General features: G+C 42.3%; 1 protein-coding gene and 1 long non-coding RNA gene across 4 annotated transcripts in view; one reads left to right on the forward strand and one right to left on the reverse strand.

The window, feature by feature from the left end:
- The window catches only part of agpat2 (1-acylglycerol-3-phosphate O-acyltransferase 2 (lysophosphatidic acid acyltransferase, beta)), a 188,184-nt gene extending 177,405 nt beyond the window's left edge, over positions 1-10,779 (reverse strand). For 2 of the 3 annotated variants that reach the window (XM_060935727.1, XM_060935728.1), the window contains exon 1: positions 10,314-10,779. In XM_060935727.1, coding sequence (XP_060791710.1) covers positions 10,314-10,489 — 176 coding nt within the window. In that variant the 5' untranslated portion in view covers positions 10,490-10,779. The remainder of the gene's footprint in view (positions 1-10,313) is intronic. The other variant, XM_060935730.1, reaches the window with a different exon arrangement.
- LOC132895310 (uncharacterized) lies at positions 10,541-12,964 on the forward strand. Its single transcript, XR_009655719.1, has 3 exons — positions 10,541-10,641; positions 12,329-12,458; positions 12,596-12,964. It is a non-coding gene; the product is annotated as an uncharacterized LOC132895310 (long non-coding RNA).

Here is a 12,964-nt window from a genome sequence, read left to right on the forward strand (position 1 = left end):
CCTGGTGACTTGTCCAGGGTGTACCCCGCCTTTCGCCCGTAGTCAGCTGGGATAGGCTCCAGCTTGCCTGCGACCCTGTAGAACAGGATAAAGCAGCTAGAGATAATGAGATGAGAATGAGATGAGGTGTCTGGCATTGAAGAACAATCCTTGAAAATTTAATGTATCTTGCATGAATAGTTTAAAAGTAATGACTTATGGAAGTTAGGTCTGTTTTCTGTAGCACGCATTTTAACAGTGAAATTGGGGCCACGCCCCTTTTTTTAAGCCCCTATATCTCAGAAACTAATGAAGGTACAAGCCTAAAATTTTGTACACTATTTATTGGGTACACTGACAATATTTCCAGAAAGCATGAAGCAAATCTGAGATGGTCAGTGGCGAGGCCTCTGGTGATTTCACATGGATTGACCCTATTGCTCCAGGTCGGCCACTCGGCTTTCCAGGTAGGCAATCCGCTTGTCTTTCTCCGCATTCTGGATCTGCAGCGTTTTCACTTCCTCCACCAAGTCCAATATGCTCTTCTGCTGCAGCCTGACAGCAGAAACTTCTTCAGTTATGAAGTCGAGTGACTTTTTTTATGTCATCGACTTCCTCAGCAGTGGGGATCTTCTTTGGACCCATGTAGCCCGGTAGCAAGTTGCTGGGACAGCCAGCTTTCAGCGATCAGCTGTTAGCCTCACTGCCTTTCTGAGGTTTCCCACCAGAGGAAGTGTGTGTAATTATATATATGTGTGTGTGTTTCCCCTAAAGCATCATAGCATAGCAGCCCCGCTACGCTTAATTTATTGACTGACACGCTTAGATATGCCGCTACCCTTTAAGTCACTACGCTGCTACACTTACAATTTAGGCCTACAGTATAAAGCTAGAATCAACATCAGGCCTTGACATTAACGAGTCTGGATGGGACAAGTAATTATTTTGTCCAGACAAGTCAAAGCCGTATCTCCTTGTCTGAAAGAACAAGCTGAATTATTCACAACTCTCCCAGAAGGGACATGAAATATCAGGGTTCTCCACTTTTTTGTACATATCTTTATTGCCAATGTAAGACTTATTTGACATTTCAGTTGAGACTGATGCGCATCCCTGAATTAAATTATATTTTTCTGTGTGTGAAAAATAAATTAACTTCCATGCATAAACAAAACACCCAATTACATGTATACATTTTTTACAATACACATAACATTAATTGGGTGAAACCACTCCAGTCCATGCACAAGCTGGTGTGCGTGCCCGAGACTGGCACTACAAAGCCACCTCGGCCTCCGTAGCTCAGGTCCTTTGACCCAGAAACCCGGAAGTCCTGCAGTAAACAAACAATGAAGCAACGGGAAAATGCAGTTCTAGCCTACACAAATCACAGATAAGTAAAATAAAAGACCTGAACTTCACTAATGTGTGTGCTGTTATATGATTACTGTAACTGTGCATGGCCAGAAAAGATGATAGATAAGCATAACCGTTGCACAATAAATGCTACAAACACCCACAAAGTTATTTAGCTGCTGGCTAGCTGTAGCTTGTAACTTCCAATGTTACTATGTGTCAGTCTAGTGTACCGTGGTGCAGTGTAGTGTAACGCAAGGATAGACCTCAGTCTGCAGAGCTCTGTATCACAAACTGTATGCAGGCGGCCGGATGTTTTTCTATTGCAACCGCATGGCCACTTCAGGTAGCCCCATATGCATTCGTTTAATGGTCTTCTGCATGTTAAATAGTTACAAAATTATAATACTGATGAAGTTACACTTTTTTTGAGCCAAGGGAAGGGTGGTGGGCCAGAATTATAATGTCGGTGCACCACTTTAAAAGTGCCCGTGGAGAACACAGATAGATAGATAGATAGATAGATAGATAGATAGATAGATAGATAGATAGATAGATAGATAGATAGATAGATAGATAGATAGATAGATAGATATAGTCATGGCAAGTTATGGGTGATGTGGTGGATGGTTGTCAACAAAGTTGGCTAGTGAGTGATTGAGGAGTTGACAACAGCTTTGATCAAGCAGTACTTGAATAGAACCTCTGGTGAGGCAAAGTATATGGATGACAACGTGAGAACTGGACAGAATAGCAGCACCTGCACAAGTCCCTTGAGATAGAAGGGGTGTTCACACGGCACATATTTGCATCGATGCTACACCGATGTATTTTGTTGCGATATATCTTACACCGGTGTAAATTTTGTGGAGCGTTCACACGTCACAAACCTGCTTACTAGAGAGAAGCGTGTTAGCACCGGTGCAGCCCCACTTGCGTTCACACGGCAGTTTTTGCGACCGTGCTATACGATAGTAATAATGCGGAAATGAAATATGCGCATGCGTGAAAATGTACTTCCTTTTCCCAGTTGTCATGGCATCACCAAGCACCGGGAAAACAACGTGGATGAAGACACCAGTGTTGCCAGATACTGCTGACGTTTTCCAGCCCAAAATATGTTCAAAATCGGCCAAAATGCACTTAAAACTGCCCAATCTGGCAACACTGGAAGACACCGTTCTGTTGTTGTTGATATTCGCCATTTTGGAAGCGCAAAATACCAGGATGCAAATTATGCAATGCCCGTATGTAATCAACTCCCCTCACGCATAGCGAGTCTACCCCTGTAGCATTCAGACGACCCATTTTATAATCGGTGCTGCCCCGCAAACTAGCATTTACTCCAGAGTAAATTTCTTAAACCACCTCCCAAGCAGGGTTAGATTTGCACCAGTTTAAGCAGCTTTCAGGGGTATAACTTTGTACCGTGTGAATGCTCTACCGGGGCAGCCCCGGTGCTACACCGGAGTAAAAGTTGCCATGTGAACACCCCTAGAGATGAAGCAACAGGTAACCCTACGTTCACACCAAAAGTGGCAAGAGCGTCAAAACGACTGGCGGTCAGAGCACTGCTGACGTCTCTTGGGTGGTGGTCCATATCGCTCTCCAACTGACACCACAGCGGCTGATAAACTAGTTGAGACAGCAGATTCGCTTGACTCACTATCAGAGTGTAATACACTGACCATCACTGTTCCAAATGAACAATCACTGATTTTGCCCCACCCTTGGACTTCAAGCTTCATTTTAAACTCTCTCCTTGGAGATAGTAATTAAAAAAAAAAAAAGTACCATTTCCTTACAACTCATCTTTCATGATCACTGGTACTTTTCTTCATACAGAAGTATAGCTAGGATTTTGTAAATGTGCTAATGTTTAGTTTGTGGTGCCACATAAAAAGAGCTCATCTTTAATCAAGAAATCTTTTGGCTGCTCCTGTCAGGGGTCGCCACAGCGGATCTGTTTTGCACATTTGATTTGGCATAGGTTTTAGACCGGATGGCCTTCCTGATGCAACCCTCCCCAATCTACAGGCTTGGGACCAGCACCAAGTATGCACTGTCTTCTACAACCCCAGTGGCTGGGTATTTTAACTAATCTGCATGTCTTTGGACTGTGGGGGAAACCAGAGCACCCGGAGGAAACCCACACAGACACGAGGAGAACATGTAAACTCCACAAAGAAAGGCCCCCCATCGGCCATGGGGTTGAAACCCAGAACCTTCTTGCTGTGAGGCAACAGTGCTAACCACGAACACCACCGTGCCACCCTCGTCTTTAATCAAAAAAATTTTCATTATTTTTATGCATTATTTCTAGTGGTGCACAATATAATCGGCCACAGCTATATCATCGGTTGATATGGTCATTTTTTACACATCGGTATCGTTCCGATGTCAAAATAGGGCCGATGTGAACAGGCCGATAACCATTCCCGTGTATTTGACGTGTATGTAGGCTTAGGGCCTCTGCATGCTCTTGCGACAAGGCTTTCGCAGATAGCTTTTCGCAGACAGTTGTAATTTATCGTTGAGCGGGGAGTAATAGGCGTGCGCGATGTTATTCACCGCCACAACGCAAGGGGGCGCAAAGTCGCGAAATCGCTAGGAGTAGTTGGTGGGTGTGGTTAGTGGAGTGTTTATCCTCCGGTTACTTATAATGACTAGAACTGGAGTCGTATAGATGTACGTACTTCCTCACTTCCTCGATCAACCGCTCTTCGTGCTGCTCCATCTTCGCTCGTGTTTTTAAAAATGGCGGTCGTGAAAACAAAAACTGGGAAAGTAGGGAAGCGGAAGTGCGTGTACAGCGGATGTAGAGTGGACCAATCAGAGCCCTCTTGTCTGCGACGCTTCTGCGGTGGTCACAATTTTTGGGAGGTGCGCGTAGAGCGTCTGCGAAGGTGGGGGGGCTACGCAGATGCCATCTGCGAGGACTGCGTTGTCAGCATAAATTGGCCTTTAGGGCACTTAGATGCGAGTGTGGAGGCGGGGATGTTGGTTTTTGAACGAGCACATTTACACGTCACATACTAGGGCTGCACAATATATCGAAAAAGTATCGATATCGCGATATCATAGTTTGCGATACACATACCGCAAAAATTACTTAAATTTCGATAAAAGGCACATTTTTCTGTGCCGTCCAATCACATTTGAATGTCAATAAGCGCCGCGGGATAACTCCGCCCCCTATTGCAAAACAAGTAAAATCCTCATGGTGATGGCGGAAGCGGTAGCAAGTGTGGTGAGACAAACTTGTGTGAGGAGGAACTGGTTTCCAAAAAAAAAAAAGTACTTCGGATTCAGGAGGGATGACGTACTGCAAACTCAGGTACTTTGCAAGACATGTACCTGTAAAACAGTGGTGGGGTGGCTCACTGGGACAAACACTGATGTATAGCAGCATAAAAACATAAAACCGCGCTCTCTCTCTCACACACACACAACCGCTCTCACTCACTCTCTCACACACTACCGCTCTCACTCTCACTTTCACACACACACACACACACACACACACCACTGCTCTCTCACCCGCATGTGTTATTAACAGATTGTGTTTGAGTTTATGGTGAATCTGTGTCGCTCACCTTCATCTCCCGGGAGCCGCTGAAATTGCCATTTTGAATGCTTTATGTTAATGTAATGTAGTTTTCAGTTTTTTGTTTACTTCAACTTAAGACATTTTCTGCTGCGCTCACAAAAATTAAGAGATTTAAAGATGATTGATGGACACCATTGCAGGTGTAGCCATGTTTTTCCAATAAAAAATAATGTTGGAATGGAAGCGATGCATTGGGTGTTTTTTTTAAATGCTAGATACAGGGCAGAACGGCGAGTAGAGGTAAGAAAAACATTATATATTTAATTATCGTGATACATATCGATATCGAGATATTCAGTCATGTTATCGAATATCGCATATTTTTCTGATATCGTGCAGCCCTATCACATACTCAAGGCGCCAAAAACAGTCAAAAAGTCAGTTTGACTTTGCCTTCATCTTTGATGAGGGAGCAACGATGTCGTCTGTCTGGGCGTTCTTCAAAAAGTGTCTGAAGAGGATCCTTGCTATGCTGTATGCAATGAGTGTGAGGGCCGGGTGACGCGAGGGGGAGTTCGTGTCAAATAGTTCAATACAACCAATTTGATAACCCACTTAAAAAACAAGCATCCCAAAGCCTACAAAGAATGAGAAACTAGCTAATGCTAACAAGCAGCAGAAGAAAGCTGCTGCTAACGCTACGGCAACTGCACCAGTCGGCCCCATAGATCAAGCGCTGGAAAAGACCAAGAAATTCCACAAGAACCACCCGAAACAACAGGCATTGACCATGGCAATAACAAAGATGATCACTGTTGATGACAAACTATTTTCAGTAGTGGAAGACAAAGGATTCAGCAACATGCTTGAGGTCGCTGAGCCCCGCTATGACAAGCCAAGTCGTCGTTACTTTGCGGATGTCGCCCTGCCTGCCTTACATGATATCGTAGCCACCCATGTCCACAAGTTACTCGACAGCAATGTCAATTACACCAGTTTTACAACGGATACCTGGAGTTCTGACCTCAATCAAACAAGCATGTTGAGTCTCACAGCTCAGTGGATCGATGAAAACTTCGAGATGAAGAGAGCCTTGTTACATGCCCAAGAATTCCTCGGCTCGCATACAGGCAAGTGTGTTATTACAACGTTATAATTGTGTACGACTGCTTACGTTAGCTGCTAGCAAGCAGACGATGCTAATCTGCTTACCAGTTGCTACTAGAGTAGCTCAGCTAGACATGACCCAAACGATACAAACAACCCTTGTGTTTAATTAAAAAGTTTTTTTTTTTTAAATCTTTTATTCCAGGTACCGCCATAGCCGGTGCATTTGACGGCATGTTTACTGAATGGAGAATCCAGAAAGAAAACGTGCACGTCATGCTTCGAGACAACGCACGCAACATGGTGAAGGTGATGGAGGAGTGTGGTGTTAAAAGCCTAGGCTGTATGGCTCATCTGGGGCAGTTAGCAGTGCACAATGCGGTACTAAGCCAGCGAAGCGTCATTGACTCTGACTATAGCGAGAAAAATAGTTCAACATTTCAAAAGCTCCCCCCCTTGCTACCTCTCGGCTGAGAGACATCCAGAGAGAGATGGGAATGAAAACCAAGAGGCTACAACAGGACGTCCCGACGCGCTGGAATAGCACATTCCTGATGATGGCATCTCTCCTGGAACAGAAGCATGCACTGGTCATGTACAATTCTGACCACAGACTGCCTGTATCTCTCGACACAAACCAGTGGAGTCTCATTGAGAAAATGACCACACTCCTGGCACCATTTGAAGAATTGACGAGAGAGATTAGCTCACATACAGCTACAGCTGCTGATGTGATCCCGTCTGTTGTGGCACTCGAGCGTTTTCTGAACAAGACAACCGAAACCAACAGTGGGGTGAAAACAACCAAGTCTGCATTGCTTGAAGCCGTGAACAAGAGATTCGAAACCACTTTTTCCGAGCAAACCTACTACTTGGCAACAATCCTGGACCCCAGGTGTAAAGATCGCTACTTTGATGCAGATCTCAAGCAAGCGGCGAAAAACAAGCTAGAGAAAGAAGTGGACAAGATGACAGCATCAGCGACGACCAGCACCGGTGCCACAGATGGGCCTACACCAGAGGCAGAAGACGCTGAGCTAGAAGGTGAACCACAAGAAAAGAGGATGTGTACGCCAAGTGAAGGGCATTCGTTCCTGGACATGTTCAATGAAATTCTGGAGGAAAAGGAGCATGATAAACAGGCAACAGGTCCAACGAGTTTGCAGGTAGGCTAGGTTACTATACTATTTGAATCAGAATCTTTTAATAGTCTTTTATTCAAATGAAGTATTTCATATTTCTTTGTGCAATCAGATCATTTATCGATGGTCAAATCTAATGAAGAATTGCAGTCCATAGTTATTATTGAACTTTTAGGATTGCTGGCGCATGCCACGGCTAACATGGGTGCATCTCATTGGGTTCTTTGCACATAAAATTGTAAAGCAGTATAAACATTTCTGGTTACAGACCGCAGTAGTCACTGCCATGTCTCAAATCGTGCACTTCTGTCAGTGCACTGCAATGTAGTGCACAGTGTGCACTGAACTTGCTGTGCATTTTCCACGTTCAGTGTTGTCCCAAATGGATCACTGCTTTATAACATTTGGCGGAGGTGACGGACGTAACCACCGTTTAAATCGCCAACTCAAACAAACATTCAGAGTGATGACTGTAGTTTCGCTGTGGTTGTCAGTGTGAACGTACTATGCACTGAAACAGTGTTTGAAGTGTTTAAATGTGCGATTTGAGACACGGAATCATGTTGAAATGTTAGCAGCTAGCGTAATGTTAAATGAACTATGGCTACCGTTAAAGTTAGCGGTTTTGTTTGACTATCACTGACAGACTTGTCAACTAACTTTCGAATGCAAGTTTGTGTGAGTTTTCGTTTATGGTGATTATTATGCAGCCAGTGTAACCGGAAGCAAGTAAACCGTATTGAAAATTGTTATGCGCAGTCTGTCTAGTCTAAAATTCAGTGATAGGTCTGTAATGGGTCTACTGGGCTGGCCAGTGATGGGGTAGGTGAATGAACAGTTATTTCATTTGGTGTCATGAATACAAATGTTGAATAATAATTTCCTGATGATTTGCCAGAGATGTATATTCATACATTTGTCTACATTTCTTTTAGGTGCATGGTTACCTGAGTGAGCCCACCATCCCCCGAAACGTGAGCCCACTGCAGTACTGGCAAAGCAACATGAGCCGCTTCCCTGCCCTCACCCCAGTGGCACGCAAGTACCTGTCTGCTCCATGTACTAGCGTGGATAGTGAACGTCTCTTCTCTGCCGCTTCAAATGTTGTCAGTGAAAAGAGAAATAGGATCGGTACAGAGAGAGCAGAAATGCTCCTGTTTGTTAAGCACAACATTCGTCTGCTTTCAAAGCCTGGAAAGGCCAAGGTTTAGGCTTAACTCTAAAGTACATGGCAGTTTTAAAAAGTACTTCTGTACTTACAGTTCAGAAGACTGCAAAAACCAGTGTCTGTTCAGTCCTGTTTGTTCTGGCTCCATTTTCACATTTTACCTTTTTCAATTCAGTACTTAGTTACTGTACTTACAGTTCAGAAGACTACAAAAAATAGTGTCTATTCAGTCCAGTTTGTTCTGGCTCCATTTTCAAATTTTACCTTTTTTATTCTTTTGGCTATGGCCATTTAAGGCCTACTACTGTACTTTAAAGTTATGAACTGATGTACAATGTATCAGTAATTTCTGAAAATAAATAAAAAAAGTGTGTTTTGGAAAATAACTCTGCTCTTTGTTTGACTATCAAAAATGTGTTTTCTGTACAGAGATAGACATCGGTAAATATCGGTATCGGCCATAACAGCAGTGTTAATATCGGTTATCGGTGCATCAATAATTATTTCCTATTCTAATAAAACTAATATTTTAAGTAAAAACATTCATCATGTACCTTAATTCATAACTTGATATGCTAGTGATCATGATAAATATATGCATGCTTAAGCTACTTTCCTCAGAAGAGCTAACAATACTGCATAGAACCACAGTTCCATACATAACTAGCCAACAAAACCATGAGCTTCATTCATTAACTCTGGGTCCATATTTAGCACGATCGCCTCACAGCAAGAAGGTTCCGGATTCGAACCCAGCAGCCGGCGAGGGCCTTTCTGTGTGGAGTTTGCATGTTCTCCCCGTGTCTGCATGGGTTTCCTCCGGGCGCTCCGGTTTCCCCCACAGTCCAAAGACATGCAGTTAGGTTAACATGGGGTGGCCTTGGGCTGAAGTGCCCTTGAGCAAGGTACCTAACCCCTGACTGCTCCCCGGGGCACTCTAGTGTGGCTGCCCACTGCTCTGGGTGTGCGTGTGCACGTGTGTTCACTGCTTCAGATGGGTTAAATGCAGAGGATGAATTTCACGGTGCTTGAAGTGTGCATGTGACAAAGGTTTCTTCTTCATATTTCTCACAGTTACCCAACAACACTGCTCTTACAACATGTCAAAAGTACAATTTCACAAGACTCACTGTAATGTAGGTCTAAGATAAGAATCAGCTGAGCTATGCGTCACCGTGGCACTCCAGTCAAATATCTATCTGGTGTGTGCAGATCAATGTACATCAGTATATAAAAAAGTGTCAGCTCGTGTCTGATTTGACCCACGTTATCAAATTCACTTTACACCAGTTGAGCAAGTTCATTCTAAACCAACACAACTATCTGCCAAATCATAAAAAGTTGTGCACTGATATTCCTGGTCGAAAAAAAAAAAAAAAACAACTGCAAATGTTTTTATAGTTAAAAAAAAGACAAAAACAAAAAGAAATTAAAAAAAAAAGCTGCTTAGCAAATATGATACTAACAACGTTATATACCATCACTTTTGGTAGATTAAGAACTTCTAACTTTAGGCCTAATTGGTTATTTTGTTTGGCCATTTGGCAGTGTTGTTAACGAATGGCTAACTCACAAGTGAATACAATAAAACCAGAACACATTGGAAATGTCAGTCTGGGAGCCATGACTGAGACCCTAGCTTAGCATAACTAGCAAACTGGTTGGGGTCGGCTTGTGCAGTCAGGGAACATCTGGCGACACAAGCCAATATCCTCGGCAATACAGAAGTCCATTCATCCATTCAAAAGGCAAATGGGAGACACGAAATCAGCTGCAACTGGTATATTAGCTACAATAAATTAGCCCCGTTATGGCTGATTAATACTACTTATTAGTTCTTCATATAATATACAGACACATTCGCTGCTTTAGCGAGAAATAACGACACACTGCGTTATCTTCTCAATCCATCTCTATGACACTCAAATCCAGCCTGCTTTTGACGCTTAACATTTAGCACAGTTGGCTAGCGGTGCGGTGCAATGTCGTACAAGCTCCGTTGATTACTCACCGCATATTCTCGACGTCCCGTCCGCCGCTTTTCAGGATACAAATGGGAATAGCGATCATGGCCAACAACATCATATAAGCCACGTAGAAACATTTTTTGAAATAGAAAACGAACGTGGTGCTAGTCCAAAACAGGACCGGCACGATGAGCAGCAGCAGAAGCCACAAAACCTCCATACCGCCTCCTCGCGCACGCGTACACACACCACTGACCTCGCACTGCGTGTAATAGGCGAAAGCTTGAACGACGTCTACATTGGAGAGGACTTCGATAAAACACTTGAGCAACCACGACTACGTCAAATCAGGCGAAACGGAAAATACCAATGGTAACAAAAGGAGAGAGTTAAAAAAAAATCAAACGAAAATAATGTTCACTAAAGGCGTGATTAAATCATAGGCTCTGTAACTGTGAGGAAATCAAGTGTTCTCTAACCGAGGAGCACGCGGCAGAAGCTTTTCTGTGCATTTCCGGATTCTCGTTGTTTACGTTCCACGTCATAGCTTTATGTGTGCTTGGAGACTACTAACCGGAAAATAAAGGGCTATTTTGTTTTTATTAGCTTGACCATGTTTTTATATGATATATTATTTAATTGTCATCAGAATAGTGTAAGATTAAAACAAGGTCATAAAATTGTGTTTTAAGTTTACAGAACATTCCAGAATCATTTAGTTATTATCTAGTGGGACACAACATTTTACAGTTATTGCTGGAAATTTATAAAACAGTTGTGGAGAGGTCTGCAGCGTTGCTTCACCTCTGCTGACTGTCTTTGTCACTACGCATAATAACAATTTGAATAATTAATATGTTTTTATGTAAATGTCATTATAGGGAAATCTGTTTGACACGACAGGAGCGAGTGGTTCAGGTTTCATTTCTATACTAAGGTGAAAAGTCTGATCATGAACTTTAGAAAATAACTAAATCCCAAACCGAGACTCTAATATATATATATATATATATATATATATATATATATATATATATATATATATATATATATATAAATTTTTTTTAATTTATTAATATATAAATACATACACATGTATGTATGTATGTATGTATGTACACGCGTGTGTAACAAACGTATATACAGGACATACAAAATCATTAAAAACTGACAATTTTCGTCTAGAAAAATCTATATATTTTCATTCAAGAGTCTGCATGCACAAAAACATGTACATTTTTGTGTTTGTTTGTTTAATGGTCAGTAACTGTGTAAACGGGGCCAGACAGTCCTTGAATCTGGAAAACCAGGCGTTTTTTTCTTAGTAAAGGTGGGAAAGCTGTAAAATCTTCTGCACTTCTAAATAGGTTGTGTATCCTGGGCTGAGAATGATTTGGTAGAAACGTTTCTGAAGTTGTTCTAATGTTTTTATCTTGATCTTTGGTGATTGATCTATGCTTGGTAGAGGTTGCATATTATAGGACAAGTCACACATAGCTCGTGTAAAACGATAGCAATAACTCTAAATTTCTTAAGGTAACACAGCCACTGGATAAGTAGTTTTTTTTATTGTATGAAGACACAATTTGTTCCACTTGGGTGCCCCAGTATAGACAATCTTGTGGTAGTGATGACCAAGACTTCTGTTGAATTACAGGTGTTCAAGGTGTTTTCATGATTGGTCAAGGCTGAGAATATGTTATATGCAGGATTTTACACTTTGTTCGATTTTTGTTTGCTTGGTCGGTTGTTTTGCTCTGGTTATTCTGGTTTACCCCACACTGTATTATTGATGTGTTAAAAGATAATAGGCCCTTTGGTTTATTGACCTAATCCATGGGTTATTGCCAGTCAAAGAAACAATCCAGGTAATGCACCTTCTGATGAAGTATAGTTATAAAGCTGCAAATCCATGGAATCAGGCCTAGTCTTACTCCAAAGTCCAAAAGATAACAGACCTTTGTTGCGTGGTAAATAGCATCAAAAAAGCCTTAACTAAGTTAGTTATTACAGTGCATGTATCTAAATCATGGTAACATCGAGTCTACTCTGATGACAGTATACAATAGACCCTGACACCTGTCTCCTGCTGAGGCTCTCCTTAACCTCTGGACAGAAATCCATCATCTGTAACCGCTTATCCTGTGCAGGGTTGTGGGCAAGCTGGAGCCTATCCCAGCTGACTATGGGTGAGAGGCAGGGTACACCCTGGACAAGTCAAGTTTATTTGTATAGCACTTTTAATAATAAACATTGTCGCAAAGCAGCTTTACAGAATTTGAACGACTTAAAACATGAGCTAATTTTATCCCTAATCTATCCCCAGTGAGCAAGCCTGTGGCGATGGTGGCAAGGAAAAACTCCCTCAGATGACATGAGGAAGAAACCTCGAGAGGAACCAGACTCAAAAGGGAACCTATCCTCATTTGGGCAGCAACAGACATGATTATAACATTAACAGTTTTAACATGAAGTCAGTTTTGTTGATGTTATAACTCTTCATTGATGGAAACTTGAGTGCAAAACTGTTCATGACAACTGCAGTCCTAAAGTTAGCAAGTCAACTGTAGTCCTCAGCCATAAAAGCATTACTGTAAGTGTCCAGAGTGTCTTCCAAGTGTGACTTTCAACTGTCCATATGGGGCCATCCTCCACAGGAGCGATGCGATGAGACTCCAACCAGACACAGGGCATC

Source organism: Neoarius graeffei, chromosome 12 (genome assembly GCF_027579695.1).
Source record: "Neoarius graeffei isolate fNeoGra1 chromosome 12, fNeoGra1.pri, whole genome shotgun sequence".
NCBI classification, from domain to species: domain Eukaryota; kingdom Metazoa; phylum Chordata; class Actinopteri; order Siluriformes; family Ariidae; genus Neoarius; species Neoarius graeffei.